Source organism: Hirundo rustica, chromosome 27, assembly GCF_015227805.2.
Source record: "Hirundo rustica isolate bHirRus1 chromosome 27, bHirRus1.pri.v3, whole genome shotgun sequence".
Taxonomy (NCBI): Eukaryota; Metazoa; Chordata; class Aves; order Passeriformes; family Hirundinidae; genus Hirundo; species Hirundo rustica.
Genome location: NC_053476.1, coordinates 5163362 through 5179995, shown reverse-complemented (window position 1 = coordinate 5179995; position 16634 = coordinate 5163362). Strand labels below are relative to the sequence as shown.

Here is a 16634-nt window from a genome sequence, read left to right as displayed (position 1 = left end):
AATGAATTGGGAAAACAAAGCTGCGGAGCTGCTGTGATGGTGCAAAACTCCAAACCCGGCAGCGATTTCCATGCAAAAAATAAAAATTCCTGGAGTTTGCCCGGGATTAAATCCACAAAAAGAGAGGCAAAATCCCACTTGGGGCAACAGGAAGCAAAACCTCGGCCCTGCCCTGATGTTAAAACCTGACTTTTTCCAGCTCCGCGGGATGTGCGGCGATTGGATTTCTCATTAATTAAGTAATTAATTAATTAACTGCTGCTCCTCCCCAAAGCCCCCGGGGGCCTCCTGGCAAAAGTTGTTTTGTTTTCTCTCCGTCTCCGCCGTGTTTTGACATCTCCAGAGCCGGAGCTTTGGTGTTTATAAACGCCGGGAATTCCGCGCGGGGCCGGAGATTCCAACAGCGCCTCCCAAATCCTGTCAATCCCAAACTTTTTCCTTTTTTCCTGCTGTTTCCAAACACTTCATAAATCCCAGCCGGGTTCGTGGGCCTGAAGCCCTGCTCAGCAAAGCCGGAATGAGCCAAAAAGGGTTTTTTTATAAATAAAACTTCCTAAAATCACCCGGCACTCCATTTATTCCGGGACACTCCGGCTCAGCTTCAAAGGGAATCTTTGCAGGAAAAAAAAAGAGGGTTTATTATTTTTTTTTTTTTTTTTTTTGCTGTTTTAATGATTTGCTACTTGTCCTTGTCATAACTACACGGAGCAAAAAACGCGGGAGCCGGGAGAGGGGTGGGGAAACGCCGAGGTTCCACCACAGAGCGGGATGGGAGCCGGAGCCTCACGTTCGGAACAGAGCCCCGGCACTTCCACCAAGTGGGAATTGCCAAAGAAATTCAAAAACAACAGAAAATATTTTGGGAAATGTTGGCGTTGAAAGGTGGCCAGGGAAAAAACACCTGAGGCAAAAATTTCTGGGAGGAAAAAAACCTGGATTTTTGCTGCTCTTCTCTGTCCAGGAGGAAAAAATATCAAAAATTTTCTCCCTGTGCACATTTTTGATTTTTTCTGATTTTTTTTTTTTTTTTTAACCCGAAACAAACAACTCAAGAAATCCCAGGCCCTTCATCGGAGTTCCGGGATTGTTTCCCAAGGAATCCGTGCCGGGAACTCGGATGTTCTGCAGGCTTTAGAGAGGGGAAAAAAGCCCCAAGGATCTGGGTTTGAGGGTTTTGGGATGTCATTCCCAAAGGGAGAGGACAGGGACGGACATCACGGGCGCTCTGCCCCGGCTCCAACAGGATCCCGGGAAGGACTTGGAGTTTGATTCCGAGGCAGAGTGAAAAAGGGATCTGAAAAACAGATAAAAGGGAGAAAAAGTGATCCCAAAAAAGTTATACCAAAAAATGAGACAAAATATCAAAATTGATACAAATATCACCTCAACGGGGCCTGCAGCGAGGCGCGGCCTGCTGAGGCCTAAGGGCCTGCTGAGGCCTAAGGGCCTGCGGTGAGGCGAGGCCTAAGGGCCTGCTCCGACTTTTCTCTTTGTTAATCCTCTTAATTAACAGAGCTCCCAATTTTCAAATCATTATCCATCCCTCCCTTCTCCACATTTCTACTGACTGCACCAGGCTGCTGGAATTTTCTGGAATTAAGGCATGGAGCTGGGACAAGCAGGAGTGCTGGAAACTGCCATGGATGCGTGTTTTTTTCAGCCTGAGTTTTCCCAAAATTTCATAAAAGGGGAAGAGCCGCCCTCTCTCTCCTGAATGTTTTGACTACTTATGAATATTTTAAGGAATTCTGCTGTTCAGCAGTTCAGGGAAAACCATTTGGGACGAATTTTGGATGGAAAAAATAAAAGCGTTGTCATCAGCTCCGTGCAAATAAATCCGGGTTTATTCATCTACTCGGGGTTGTTTTCTACAAAACAGAAGGGGAAAGTCATCGCTTCCCGCCGCATCCACCGGGAATTTTAGTGGGAATGAATCCTTGGAGTGCCCAGCCAGGTATCCCATGGGAATATTGGGATGGGATAATTCCACAGCTGGAGACCTGGGAGGGCAGAGCCACATTTTCCACCTCCCTTAAAACTCCTATTCCAGAAATGCCTGTTTTCCCCCCAAAATTCCCGTTCCAGAAATGCCTGTTTTCCCCCCAAAATTCCCATTCCAGAAATGCCCGTTTTCCCCCCAAAATTCCCATTCCAGAAATGCCCGTTTTCCCCCCAAAAATTCCCATTCCAGAAATGCCCGTTTTCCCCCAAAAATTCCCATTCCAGAAATGCCCGTTTTCCCCCAAAAATTCCCATTCCAGAAATGCCCGTTTTCCCCCCAAAATTCCCATTCCAGAAATGCCCGTTTTCCCCCCAAAATTCCCATTCCAGAAATGCCCGTTTTCCCCTCCCCAATTCCAACCCCCCTCTCCCAGTTTCCCTCGTGAATTCCCACTCCAGCAGTGCCGGAATTCCAGCCCTGCCCCTCAGCTCCCGTTTATCCCCACGGATAAACTTTCCCCCTTTTCCACAGCTCCGTCTCCCCGCTCCCTTCCCAAATTCCCATCCTTTTCCCGGTTTCTCTCTCCTCCCTTGCAGTACCCCAGACCGGCCTCTCGCCGCTCCCTCAGACCGTTCCTTCCTTCCCTTCCTCCCAAATCCCAGCTCATCGAGAACATTTTTCCCTGGAAAACAGCTCCCAGGAGCTGGTGGGGGAAGGGCTCCAACTCCCGATTTTCCTTCCCAAATTCCCTCTTTTTCCAAGGAGATTATTCTGAATTAAACACAAGGAATTTAAAATACATCACCCTGTCAATTCCCAATGGAATAAGGGGAAAATAAACTGGAGCTGCGGCGTTTGGTGCCGGGGATTTGGGAACAGCAGTTCCTGCTCCAGATCCTTAAATCCTGCTCAGTCACAGCCACACTCAAATCCCAAATTTTCCTCAAAAGGGGGGGAAGAATCCCTGCCCCAAAATGAGGGAATAAATCAGGAATATCCAAGAATTCCTTCCTCAAAAAAAAAATATTTATATATAGATATAAAATGGGGTGGAAAAAATCCTCATCTGGAACAGCGAAAATCCTGAACTCCTGATTTGGATGGAATTTTTAGATCCCAGGATTGATTCGGTTCATCCCAGCCAGTCCTGGGAAGCCACAGGTCGGGAGAACTGGAATTCCTGGGATTTTGCTCTCCGGATTCCCAAAGCTCTGCCTTTTACCAGACCTGGCTCAAGCTGTGCTTAAATCCTTCAGAAAATATCCCCTAGATATTCCAAGGAAAATCCTGGCAGGAACCTCTTCCTTTGCCTCCCCAGCTTAAATCCATCCTCCTTTATCCCGGGATTTCCCAGCCCTCTTGTCTGCACATTCAGGCATGGATTAGATTTTATCCTTAAAATTCAACCCCAACTCCACAATTCCTCGGCTCTTTCCCATCCAGGAAATTCCCATTCCCACCTCTCCTTTCTCCAAAGGGATCAAGCTGAGCCTCTCTGTAGATCAAATCCACGTTTCCTCCCTCAAGTTCTCCCATTTCCTTGGAAGGCTTTGTCCCAATAACGCCAATTCCCAAGGGACGCATTTAGGAATTCCCAGCGGGAATTTGAAACCAGGAATTCCCAGCGGGAACTCCAAGCCAGGAACTGCTTTCCAAATCCCTGCCTGGTTCCACATCCTGATTTTCCCGCTTTTCCTTCAGCTTCCAACTCCACAAAAAGAGTATTCCAAGGGACAAAAGCCTCCCTCCTCCTCCGCCCTTGAAATTCCATGAACTTTTCCATTTAAAAGCCTCATTTGGAGCCTTTATGTGCTCGGATCTTCCCTCCTTCCCTTTTTTTTTTTTTTTTTTAATTTTCCAACCAGCTGTCTGTCGGACTTTTCCAAATGGCGCCAGATGCTGGATTCATCGGGAAAACAATGCTCGGGAAGCAATTAAAGCACCGAGGCTCAGATTGAAAGGGGATAACGCCGCTCCCGGCGGGAATTCGCGAGGCTGCCGCATCCCTGGCATTTCCAGGATGGGCTGGAGAGGAGGGAACGCGCCGGGAATTTGTTCCTGGGGAAAGGGAAGGATTGGAGGGGTTGGAATGCCGGGAAGGGATTTATTCCCAGAGTAAAGGAAGGATTGGAGGGGTTGGAATGCCGGGAAGGGATTTATTCCCAGAGTAAAGGAAGGATTGGAATGCCGGGAAGGGATTTATTCCCAGAGTAAAGGAAGGATTGGAGGGGTTGGAATGCCGGGAAGGGATTTATTCCCAGAGTAAAGGAAGGATTGGAGGGGTTGGAATGCCGGGAAGGGATTTATTCCCAGAGTAAAGGAAGGATTGGAATGCCGGGAAGGGATTTATTCCCAGAGTAAAGGAAGGATTGGAATGCCGGGAAGGGATTTTATTCCAGTAGCTCCCACCTTGGTGTAACTCCGGGAGATCCTCATGGATCCTGACCATTTTTTAAGGAAAAAGGACAAATCCACCAATCCCGGTGTTGCTCCCAATGCTCCGAATCTGGAATTCCATCCCCTGACCCAAAGGAGCTCCAGCTCAGCTCCGAGCGATCCCACTGGGATCGATTGTCCCGGAGATCCAGGGTTCCCTCCCGGTGACCCTCAGGAATTCCAGGAAGTTCAAATCCTCGCTCCCACGGCGGAGGAAATGAGGAGCAAAGCCAAAAGTTCCCAAACTTTTAACAAGGAACAGCCATTCCCAGAAAATTCCCATCCTGGGCCTGGACTCTGCTCCCATTCCAAGCTCAGGAAAACGCCTGGAATCTTCACCTCCAATCAATTCCCTATGGGAACGCGCTGCCCTTTCCAAGCTTCCCAAACATCTCCAAATTCCTGGAGTTTCTGGAAAAACTTCCCAGCCGAGGAAACTATGCCAGAGGCACAAAAAACTGTGGGATTTGCTCTCCGGGCTGAGATTCCTGCTGTGGAATTCTCCCACCCCTAGGAGGGCCCCACACATCCATAAAAACCCTTTTTCCTGGGAATTCAGCACTGGGAACATCTCCCAATCCAACTCTTCCCCAGCTGGACTCACCTCGGGATGGGAATTCCAGCTGGTACCTGAAAAACAACGGAAAAAGAGCCATGAAATCCCAGATTTTCCTGGAGGAATATTCCAGCCTGAGGAATTAGGGACGGATGGGAGAATCTGGGAACCCAGGGAATGGGAAACACAAGGAATTAAGGAATTCTGACAGGATAAAGGACTTAATATGGGGGGAAAAAAAGGAAAAATCAAAAATGTGCACAGGGAGAAAATTTCCTGGGATATTGGGTTGGGAAGAGTCTTCTGGAGGAAAACTTGGGAATTTCTCGGGATGTTCTTGGGAGTGGCTCCCGAACTCCACAAGGAATTTTTTCTCCATCCCGTGGCTGCTCCATTTTATCCCTAAATCCCAAAACTCCAGCCCCACGTGAGGACAGCTGGAAAAGCAGCTCCAGCTTTTCTCCTGCCCCCCATATATTTTATCCTAAAATCCCAACATCTCCATGGAAAACTCCAATTATCCAACATTTAATCAGAAAAGCGCCAGCTCTAAGAGATTCCTGCACTCCCCAGATTCCCAAAAAACCCAGCATTCCCAAAATTCGGGATCTTTTTGCCTCCTGGACAGAGAATAGCAGTAAAAATCCCCTTTTTTTCTTTTTTTTTTTTTCCCGGGAATTTTTGCCTCGGGAGCTTTTCCTGGCCACGTTTTAGCGCCAACATTCCCTGAATGATTTTCTGTCACTCGCAATTCCCGCTCCGTGAAAGCGCCGGGGCTTTGTTCCCGACCTCTGTCATTTTTAATCCCAGGAAATGGCCTAAAAAAAAAAATGGGAAAATTGAGTTCCGTTCCCTCTCGGAGCAGCTCCGGGAAGGCAGAAGGAAAATGCCAAAAAAAAAAAAAAAAGCTTGGATTTTCCTGCTTTTTTATGTTTTTTTTTTTTTTTTTTTAGGATTAAAAAGCAGGAAAAAAAGAAAAAAACTGATTTCAGCTCAAGGATTTGGCTTTAATTCCATGCTTGGATTATTTTTACTCCGGGAAGGAAAGTTTGGGATAAAATGGAATTGGGAATGGGGAAGGAGAAGTTTTTAGGGAATGTGGAGGAGCCGGAAGCTCCTTGCTGCCTCTGCCAACAGAAGTCTTGGATAAATCCCATAAATGCCGGATCTTGGGAGTGCTTGGATTTCCAGGAAGTTCCCCCATGGAATTTTGCTATTTTCCCAATATTTTCCCTAAATTTGGCATTTCCCCCAATCCCTTTCTGCAGAAAACTTCATCCCAAGCCCTGTTTTCCCAATTTTCCAGGATATCCTTGGATTTTTGGGCCTGCAACACCCAAAACAACCCCAAAATAATTTGGGCAAACTTGGGTTTAATGGGATTTGAGCAGCTGGAAAATCCCAAAATCCAAACCCTCCATAAAATCCAGGCAGCTTCCAATCAAATTCCTGGTTTTTCATCATTAATTAAGAGCTGCTATTCCCAAGGGATGGAGTGGGATGGGATCTTTGGAGCCAGGATTTGAATGTCTGGGAAAATTAAATATTTTTTAAAAAGAAAAAAATCAATGCTGGACAAGACTTCCAACAGAAAATAAAATGGGAGCCGGGAAAATGGGATTGGGAATTCTCCATTAGGGAAGAAAGGGATTTAAATTCGTTCCTCAGCTCAGTCAAGGCTCTCAGGTTTCAAGTTAATGACGGATCCGGGAAGAAATGGATGGGAAAAGTGGGATAATTCCATCAGCCGGGCTGGGAAAGGCTGGAAAATTCCGGAAAGGAACAACCCAGAAGGCTCCAAACGGAATTAGTGGTGGGACTGAGCTCCAGGATAAAAGGAGGTGAAAATGGGATTGATTTAATTTGGATTAGTATGGGAAATTCCTTCCCTAAAAGAAAACAGAAGGGAAAACTCCCATCCAGAATAAATCGGGAATATCCAAGAATTTTTTCCTTAAGAAAAAGGGGGGAACATTCCCACCCTGAAATGAGGGAATAAATCAGGAATATCCCAGAATTCCTTCCTTAAGAAAGAGGGGGAAGAAACTCCCCATCCTGAAACCGAGAAAATCCAAACAAAACAACAACAACCGCCCAGAATTCCCGAGCCTGGAATATCGGCGCAACCCCAGACCAGGGCGGGATCTCCGGCAGCGGGAGGAATCCCCAGGATCTGAGGGAATTCCAGAGGGCTTGGAGTCGGGAATTCGGGAAATCCCACCTGGCTTGGATGAGCTGGAAGCGGCGCAGGATCGCGTCCCGCTGCTCCCGCGCCCCGGCGCTGAGCGGCTCCTCCTGCAAACCCCGCGCCAGGAATTCCTCAGCCTCTGGAAAACAGGGAACGGCCGGGAAATCAGGGACGGGCCGGCTCCGAGAGGAAAAGCGGGAAAGGGGCAAGGAAGATGGGAAGGGTCTGGAAACCTGGGCACGGGAAAGGAGCTGGAGAAACCTGGGCGTGGGAAAGGGTTTAGGGAATCTGGGCCTGGAAAAGGCTGGGCCTGGAAAAGGCCTGGAAAGGGTTTAGGGAATCTGGGCTGGAGAAACTTGGGAAGGGTCAGGAAGTCTGGTATCTTGGAAAATCCCATAGATCCCTGTGCTCCTGCTCTAAAGCGGCTCCAAGGGAAAAACATCCTGGGATTTTCCATCACCGGGAAACAAAGCTGAGCCAAGCCAGGATAACAGCTCCAACAGAGCCGGGATCACACCGCTAACCCAGAAAATCCCGGGATTCAAACCCAAGGAAACCCCAAATCCTGCCCTGAGCATCCCCACGAGGGCGGCGGGAGTGAATCCATTTTTCTGGGAACACAAATCCAACGCCCCGGCATGAGAAACCGCGTGGAAAAATCCAGAACCCCCGTTTTTCCTGCAGGGAAGGAGCAGGCCGGGAAACCAAACCGCTCCCGGCGATCCCGGGATGAGATTTAATCCGGGATTAACTGGCTGAGCTGGACATCAGCGGCTCAGCGCCGCGGGAAAGGAGAAGGGAAAGGGAAACCCGGGCATAAAGTCAGGGAGAGCGGATCGGGAATAAATCACCCTGAAGCCGGGTTCAGCGTTGGGTGGGAGCCGTAAAAATTCCTGCTGGACACGGAGCGAGCGCCCGGCTCCGCTCAGGAATTCGGCTGGAGGGTCCCCGCTCCTTTTTGGGGAAAAAAATAATAATAAAGGGGGGAAAAAATAATAATAAAGGGGGGGGAAAAATAATAATAAAGGGGGGGGAAAAATAATAATAAAGGGGGGGGAAAAATAATAATAAAGGGGGAAAGGGAGGAAAAAGACAAAAAAAGGGAAAGCTCCTTCCCTCCCAGCCTGGGAAGAGCGAGGAGCTTCCACGGCCCCTGGAAGGCCTCGGGATCACCAGAGTTTGATCCCAAATCCCTCTCTGGGTTTTTTTTTTTTTGCTGGTTCCTTCAGGGAAAAACAACAACAACGAGATTACCCCAACCCCCTGATAAAATAAATAATAAAAAATAAGACATTTCCCCTGCTCGGGTGCCAGCCCCCGGAAAGCCTCGGGGCTGCCGAGGCGCGGCCAGGTTTGATCCCGAGCCGGGTGACGCGCCATTAATCTCCATTCCCGGCCGCTCCACCTGTCAGCCAGACAAGAGCCGAAGTGTTACCCTGGTTTTTCTGAGTTTTTTAATTAGCTTTTTGATTTTCATAAATGGAGTCAGATCTTTTAGTTACTGTAGAATATTAGAGCAGTTTTTCTACCTTTCCCACAGAAGTAATATAAACAAACCCTTTGTTTTCCATTCTCTGTCCTTTGTTTGCGTATTTCCAACCTGAAAACAATTGTAACTGACAATTCGTCTGGCCACTGAGGCTGAGGGGTGGAAACCCCAAAAAGCCAATCTTCTGCTAGACCCACAAATGTATAAAAAGTAAAAGAATAAACAAAGGGGCTCTCTTCTCTCCGTCCTTTCAGCTGGGAGCTGGATCAGAAGAACCTCTGCTGAAATCTCTTGTCTGCGTGTGACTGCTTTGTGTGTCTCGGTGACACCGAAGCCTTCAATTAACGGCCGGCAGCTAACGAGGAAATCACCCCACGGAAAGGCGCCGCTCCCGGGGGCGGCAGCTCGGAACCGGCGCCACCGGGGCCGAGCCCAGGGGAGAATTCCCGATTCCGTCCCGGGGAGAGCACGGGGAATTCGGGAAAGGTTCGTCCTGCGGGGACGGGAGTGGAAGTTTTCCGGTGTTTTGGAGGGGGAGGGATGAGCCGGGCGCTGCTGTGACAGGAAATGAGAGCTGAAACCCCAAGAAAATTAAATAAAAAACAAAACCAAAAGGGTCCCGAGCTGCATCCTCAGCTCCTCCCAAGTGTGGGATTCCAGGGGAAGGGCTGGATTGGATCCCTGCTCCAGCCCGAAATCCCTGCCAGGGTTGGATTTATGGGCAGGGGCACCACAGAACTCTCCCCATGGAAAAAAAAAATATTAAAAAATAAAATTCAGAGTTTTGAGGCTCAAAACCTCAAAAAAATCCCCCAAATTCTCCTCGGGGTCAGGGACAAGCAGCTCCCAGATTTTCTTTGGGGTCAGGGAGGCCCCATCCCACAGCCCCCGGATTTTTGGGGTCAGTAACAGGGAGATCCCACAGTTCCCAGATTCTCCTTGGGGTCGGCGAGGCCCCATCCCACAGCCCCCAGATTTTTGGGATCCCACAGCTCCCAGATCCTCCCTGGGGTCAGGGCGATCCCACAGCCCCCAGGAATTCCTGGGATCGGGGTTCCCACAAGCCCCAGTCCATCAAAAGCCACCCCGAGCCCTCCCCGGCCCCATCCCGCAGGAATTCCCCTGCCGGGGCAGGAGGAGGATGAGGATGGGCTCGGTACCTGCCAGGAACTTCCGGATCTCCTCTGGGATCGGGGAATCCATGGGATCCCTTCCGAGGGGGGCCGGGGCAGCCACGATGGCTCCGGGGTGGCGAGGAGGAAGCGGGGAGGGTGGAGACACCCCAAAAAGAGGAGGGGAGGAGGAGGAGGATCCTATGGGGCTGGGATTCCTCCCCCCTTTTAAACCCCCGGGAATCGTTCCCAGCTGAAATGGGCGATCCCGAAAATTCCTGGTGGGAAGAGCTGAGCTCCAGCCAAGGAGTTACACCTGGAGCTGGATGAGGTTTTTCCCGGCAGGAATTTCCTCCAGGAGCTCACCTGGAGCCTCCTGGGGCTGGGATTGGGATTTTTCCCAGGTTTTCCCCTCCCCCCCAAAAAATTTCCCCGTGGGAAAAGGCGATGCTCGGACATTCCGGAATGGAACTTCCTCTTTCCCGGTTTTCTGCGTGGAAGGAGGGGTCGGACAGTGGAAATAAAACCCCGGGGTTGTCTCAGGGCTGGGGTGGGGAAAAGATGGAAAAGCTCCTGGAGAAGTGGAGATTTCCACGTGGAAGTGTGGGAAATGCTCCTGGAGGCGCGGACATTTCCATATGGAGGAGTGTGAAATATTCCTGGAAATATGGAGACTTCCACAGGGGAATACTCCTGGAAATCCAGAGCTGCTCCTCCATAGGGAAATGTGAGAAATCCCCCTGGAAATACGGAAATTTCCACAGGAAATCCCCCTGGAAATACGGAAATTTCCACAGGAAATCCCCCTGGAAATAGGGAAATTTCCGTAGGAAATCCCCCTGGAAATACGGAAATTTCCACGGGAAATCCCCCTGGAAATACGGAAATTTCCACAGGAAATCCCCCTGGAAATACGGGGACTCTCCCCCAGGTGCTCCCAGGTGCTTTGGGCCTCTCTTTCCTGAGAAATGAGCGGGAAAATCCCGGATTTCCTTCGGTTCTCAGCACGGCCCGGACAAGGAGCAGGTGCCAGGAGGATCCCGAGTGTTCGGGGTCGGGATTTGGGGTCGTGGAGCCGGCAGAGAATTCCCAAAGTTCTTCTGGGGCCGTTTGGGGTCGGGATTTGCAGGGGCAGCACCTCAGGGCCTCCCTCAGCGACGGCATTTTCCGAGGAGGGACCATAAAAAAAGCGGAAATCCCCAGGAAAATTCGCTGCTGGACCTTTGGGATTTTTTTTCCCTGGGGACAGAGGGAGCGCCGGGGGATTCCCAGATCCGGAACACTCGGCGCCGTCGCTCCCGCGCCGTTCCCAGACCCGGGAATTTCTCGTCCCTGCCCTTCCTCGCCCCGATTTTGAGCTCAGCTTTTCGCCCTCCCCGGGCCGGGCTGGGGCAGAGCTCGGGTTTGGCGCCAGACCTGCCCCAAACTCTGCGCTGGCGGCGGATGCTGAGGCCTCGGAGCGCAGGAAACGCTGCAGCCCGGGGGCCCCGGGCGGGAGGCGGAAAATAAAAACGCCGCAGGGGCTGCTCCTCCGATCCCCCAGCCAGGTGAGGCCGGGATTCAGGGAATTCCGAGACTTTTCGGGGAGAAAATTTTGGATTTTTTTCCTGCCAGTTCCTCCCTTTACATCCCCTGGCCAGGTAGAGGCTCCTGAGCCAGGATTTAGGGAATTCCGAGATATTTCGGGGAGAAAATTGTGGATTTTTTCCCTGCCAGTGCCTCCCTTTACATCCCCCAGCCAGGTAGGGGCTTCTGAGCCAGGATTTAGGGAATTCCGAGATTTTTCAAGGAGAAAACTGTGGATTTTTTCCCTGTCAGTGCCTCTCGTTACATCCCCTGGCCAGGATTTAGGGAATTCCGAGACTTTTCGGGGAGAAAATTTTGGATTTTTTTCCCTGCCAGTGCCTCCCTTACATCCCCCAGCCAGGTAGGGGCTCCTGAGCCAGGATTTAGGGAATTCCGAGATATTTTGGGGAGAAAATTGTGGATTTTTTTCCTGTCAGTGCCTCTCTTTACATCCCCCAGGCAAGATTTAGGGAATTAAAGCCAGGAAATGAAAATACCCCAGGTAGGGCCTCGGGAAAAGGGATTCTCCCGATTTCCAGGGAAATTGCCCTTCTTTTGTTGTTTTGTTTGGTTGTTTCTTTTTCCTCTCCTTTTTTCCCTCACCAATTCTTGGATGCGTGGAGTGGTCACGGATTTGGGATCGGCTGGGGAATCCGCCCCCGGCCTTGCGCTGCAGCCTCCCGAATTTGGGGGATTCTGGATTCCAAACCTCCTCCCCGCCGGAGGAAATTCCCACCCGGAGGCCGCCAGGAGCCGGGCCGCGCCCCGCCGGCATCCTCTGGAAATCCAATTTCCCGGGAAACCGACGCTGGATTGGGCGTAACCATGGAAACAGAGCCGGGCGGCCTTGGAGGAGCTGGGGGAAAACGGGAAAGACAGAGCCCTTTTCCAGTCGGGAATATCGGGAATATCTGGGGGAAAACGGGAGAGGCAGAGCCCTTTTCCAGTCGGGAATATCGGGAATATCTGGGGGAAACGGGAGAGGCAGAGCTCTTTTCCAGTTGGGAATATTGGGAATATCTGGGGGAAACGGGAGAGGCAGAGCTCTTTTCCAGTTGGGAATATCGGGAATATCTGGGCGGAAATCGGGAGAGGCAGAGCCCTTCTCCAGTTGGGAATATCGGGAATATCTGGGGGGAAATCGGGAGAGGCAGAGCCCTGTTCCAGTCGGGAATATCGGGAATATCTGGGGGGAAATCGGGAGAGGCAGAGCTCTTTTCCAGTTGGGAATATCGGGAATATCTGCGGGAAACGGGAAAGACAGAGCCCTTTTCCAGTTGGGAATATCGGGAATATCCAGGGGAAACGGGAGAGGCAGAGCCCTTTTCCAGTCGGGAATATCGGGAATATCTGGGGGAAATCGGGAGAGGCAGAGCCCTTTTCCAGTCGGGAATATCGGGAATATCTGGGGGAAACGGGAGAGGCAGAGCTCTTTTCCAGCCGGGAATATCTGGGGGAAACGGGAGAGGCAGAGCTCTTTTCCAGTTGGGAATATCGGGAATATCTGGGGAAAAACGGGAGAGGCAGAGCCCTTTTCCAGTTGGGAATATCGGGAATATCTGGGGGAAACGGGAGAGGCAGAGCCCTTTTCCTGTTGGGAATATCGGGAATATCTGGGGGAAATCGGGAGAGGCAGAGCTCTTTTCCAGTTGGGAATATCGGGAATATCTGGGGGGAAATCGGGAGAGGCAGAGCCCTTTTCCAGTCAGGAATATTGGGAATATCTGGGGGGAAATCGGGAGAGGCAGAGCTCTTTTCCAGCTGGGAATATCGGGAATATCTGGGGGAAACGGGAGAGGCAGAGCCCTTTTCCAGTCCTGAGTCCCAAAATCGCTGCCAGAGGCAGGGAGGGGACGTCACCAGTTTGGGAATTTCGCCCTTTCCCAGGGGTCATTCCCAAGTCCACGCGAAGCATCGGGATGAGTTTTGCTGCTTTTGGAAAAGCTCATCCAAGGGCACCTCCCACGATCCCAGACTGCTCCAGCCCTGGCCTGGGATAATTCCAGGGATCCAGGGGAATCCCATCCCAGCCCCTCCCCACCCAAACCCTCCCGGAATTCCAGAACATTCCAGATCCAGGCTTGGCCGCTCCTCTTTAAAAGATGGAGGAATGGATCCTGGAGGGGATTTTTGGGAAAAACTTCCTCCCTGAGATGGAATTCCCAGGGAATCTGTGGCTGCCCCACCCCTGGAACTTTCCCGGGCCGTGTTGGAACGATCTGGGATCGTGGGAAGAGTCCCTGGGTGGGACTGGATGGAATTTCAGCTCCTTCCCACCCAAACCGTTCCATGGCTCTGTAATTCCCCAATTCCTGGCCCCGGGAGCGGGAAGAGCCGAGCCAAAGCTTCCCGGTGGAAACATTCCCAGGAAAAGGCCCCTGGAGCTGAGCTGAGCTCACGGGGGCTCCCTGGGAAGGAGCAGCCGCGGGCCAGGGCTCTCCCGGCCGGAATTACGGCCCCGGAGCCGGGATCGGGCAGGAATTCCAGCAGCGTTTATTGGGAATTGTCATCACTCCAGCGGGAACAGGATCCAGATGTCGGCAGGGAAATCGGGAAGGGGAAGGGTGGAGGTTTGGGGGCGGATGGAGGAGGCGTTCCGGGTGATTTACTGGGGGTTTAAAACCCCCAGGATCTGGGAAAGGGGGGGATTATTTTATATTTTATTTTATTTTAATTTAATTTTTATTTTTATTTTTATATTTTATTTTATTTTATTTATGTTTCCCTCAGGGCACAGAGCGGATCGATGCGGCTTCTGGCGCAATTCCAGCCTCTCTTCTCTTCCCGCCTTGTTTTGTGACTGGAAACGGCCAAATTCCCGTTTTTAGGGGCAGCGCTGTTCCCTTCCCAGCGGGAGCCAAGAGATCACGCCGAGGGGGCGGAATTCCAGCTCCGAATCCCCGAATTCTGGCCTCTTCCCACTGGAAAAATCCCAATCCTGAGCCGAGGGGACGTTCCCGAGTCTGGGATCGGCGCGATCCCGGGGTTCCGGCGGCTCCCGGGATGATCCCAGCGTTCCCCACCGGCGGCTGCCAGATGTGCCCTGCCAGATGTGCAGCCCCACATCCTCAACCCAGGGGCCAATCCCGGGAATTCCCGGCTCAAAAAATATCCCCAGCCTCGCGGAAAGTGAAATCCCCATCGCGACAGAACTCCTGCTCTGAAAAATTCCCGGGATTTTGGGGCCAGACGTGGGGTTTGGAGGACCCCTGGGGATCCCTGGGAATGTCGGGTGATTCCATGGGGATCCGGAGCCCGGTTCCACTCTCTGGGCCTGGCTCATGGAAATTCAGCTGAATTTTAGGCTCCGGAGTCGGGAGCACAAATCCGGGGATTTGGGATTTTTAGGATTCCAGGCCCGGCCTGTGGAAAAGCGGGATCCTGGCTGGAGCAGCCGCAGGTGAGGGGTCAGAATTCCCTGGGAATTCCACAAAATCTGTAATTCCTGGTTTTTGGAGCCTCATTCCCAGGCAGGGAAGCAGCTGCCTGTCCCTGGTGCAGATGGAAATCCGTCCCTGGAGCCGGGAGAATTCCATCGGAGCAGGAGCAGCTGCTCGGAGGCTTCTGAAAGGCAGGAAAAAAAAACTAAAATAAAATACAATTTTCCTCATGAATAAATATTAGGAAAAGGGGGTGGGAAATTACAAAAAAAAAAAAAAAAAAAAATTAAAAAATGAAGTTTCCCGAGAACAAAAGAAGAGGAAGTTCAGCGGGAGACGCCGGGAGCTTTCATCTTGGGGTGAAAAAATGTAATTAATGCAGCGACTCCCGCAGCGGGGCCGGGCTGGATCCGGGATCAGAGATAAGGAATTTTGGGGGGGAATGAGGAAAGGCATCAGCTGGAATTCCTGCGGTTTTCAGCCCGGGGGGGGTCGGGATGGGGGAAGCCCACAAAGTTCCTGACTCAGCTTCCCGGGAATGCTCGGCAGGCTTTGATCTCCGGGTTCGGGAGCGCCTGGAATTCCCAGGGGGAAAAGGGCAAAGAGGGGGGGAAAAGCCTGGATTTGAGGGGAAAAGTGCCAATTTTTGAGGGAAAACAGATATTTTTGAAGGGAAAAGTGCCTGGGTTTGAGAGGAAAAGAGACATTATTGAGAGGTGAGAGAGCATCTTTGAGGGGAAAAAGTTCAGGATTGAGGAAAAGAGACATTCTAGGGGAAAGGAGCCTGGTTTGGGGGGAAAGAGCCATTTTTGAGGGAAAAGAGCCATTTTTTTAGGGAAAAGTGCCCATTTTTTAGGGAAAAGATCCATTTTTGAGGGAAAAGTTCCATTTTTGAGGGGAGAGAATCCCCCCGTTCTGGGTGGATGCAGTTGTTGCTCCTGGTCCAGCCCGGCCTGGTCTGGAATTCTGAGTTTAAAAACCCCAACAATCGCCAAATCCCGAATCCCCGGTGCCTCCCGCCAGAGCAGGATCCCGATTTCCTGCCCGTGGAATTCCCTGGCGTTATCTCCCCCCTGCTCTCCCTTATCGCCGAGACAGGAGCGATCCTGGGATTTACACACTCCGGGGCAGAAACGGATCAAAGGCTGGGAATGGGTTTGGGAATGCCGAGGGAGCCAAGGGAAAAACGGGATCGGGGCGGGATGAGGGTGTGGGGAAGGATCTGGGGGAGAAGAGGCTGCTTGGGAGCGGATCCTTCGGGAATTGTTCCCACAGAGGGAATTTTCCGGGATCTGCAACGCCTCGGCAGGACAGGGATGGTTCTGATCCTTTGGATTCGGGTGGTTTTTTGGGAATTTTCGGTGTGATTGAGGAGCCGGGAAGGGCTGGAGGATCCGCTAGGGAGCACCTGTGGGCCGGGATATCTGGAGGGGCTTTTCCAGCGCCAGCTCCGAGGCTTTGGAACGGTTTCCACTGGAAATGTAATCGGGGAAGAGGGGGGCTCCTTGTTTATTTAGGTTGGGAGCTCCGGGATAAACGACAGCCCCGAAGATGCTTTTCAGCACCTCATCAGTCAGCCGCCAGCTGGGCAGCGTCACCTCCGGAGCCCCTCCTGCCTTGCCTCTGCCCTCTCTTTTCTCTTTCCTCCTCTTCTTCTTCTTCCCTTTGTCTTCTTTCTTCCTTTTTCTTCTTTCCTCCATTTCTTCTTTCCTCCTCTTCTTCTTTCTTCCTTTTTCTTCTGCCCTTCTTTTTTCTTTCCTCCTTTCTTTCTTCCCTCTTTTCTTCTTCACTTCTTTTCTTCTTTCCTCCTTTCTTCTCTGTCTTCCTTTTCTTCTTTCCTCCTTTTTCGTTCGTCTTCCTCACTTTTTCTTCGTCTTTCTTCCTTTTTCTTCTTCCCTTCTTTTTCTTCATCTGCCTTTTCTTTTCTTCTTTCTTCTTTTTCTTCTTTTTTTCCCTTCTTTTTTC

General features: G+C 51.1%; 1 protein-coding gene across 1 annotated transcript in view; it reads right to left on the bottom strand.

The window, feature by feature from the left end:
• SKAP1 (src kinase associated phosphoprotein 1) overlaps positions 1-9915 on the bottom strand; it is a 66364-nt gene extending 56449 nt beyond the window's left edge. Inside the window, exons 1-3 of the mRNA XM_040087541.2 lie at positions 9772-9915; positions 7156-7261; positions 4983-5008 (exon numbers count right to left, since the gene is read on the bottom strand). Of these exons, the coding sequence (XP_039943475.1) occupies positions 4983-5008; positions 7156-7261; positions 9772-9814 (175 nt within the window). The 5' untranslated portion in view covers positions 9815-9915. The remainder of the gene's footprint in view (positions 1-4982; positions 5009-7155; positions 7262-9771) is intronic.
• Between the last annotated feature and the right edge of the window lie 6719 nt (positions 9916-16634).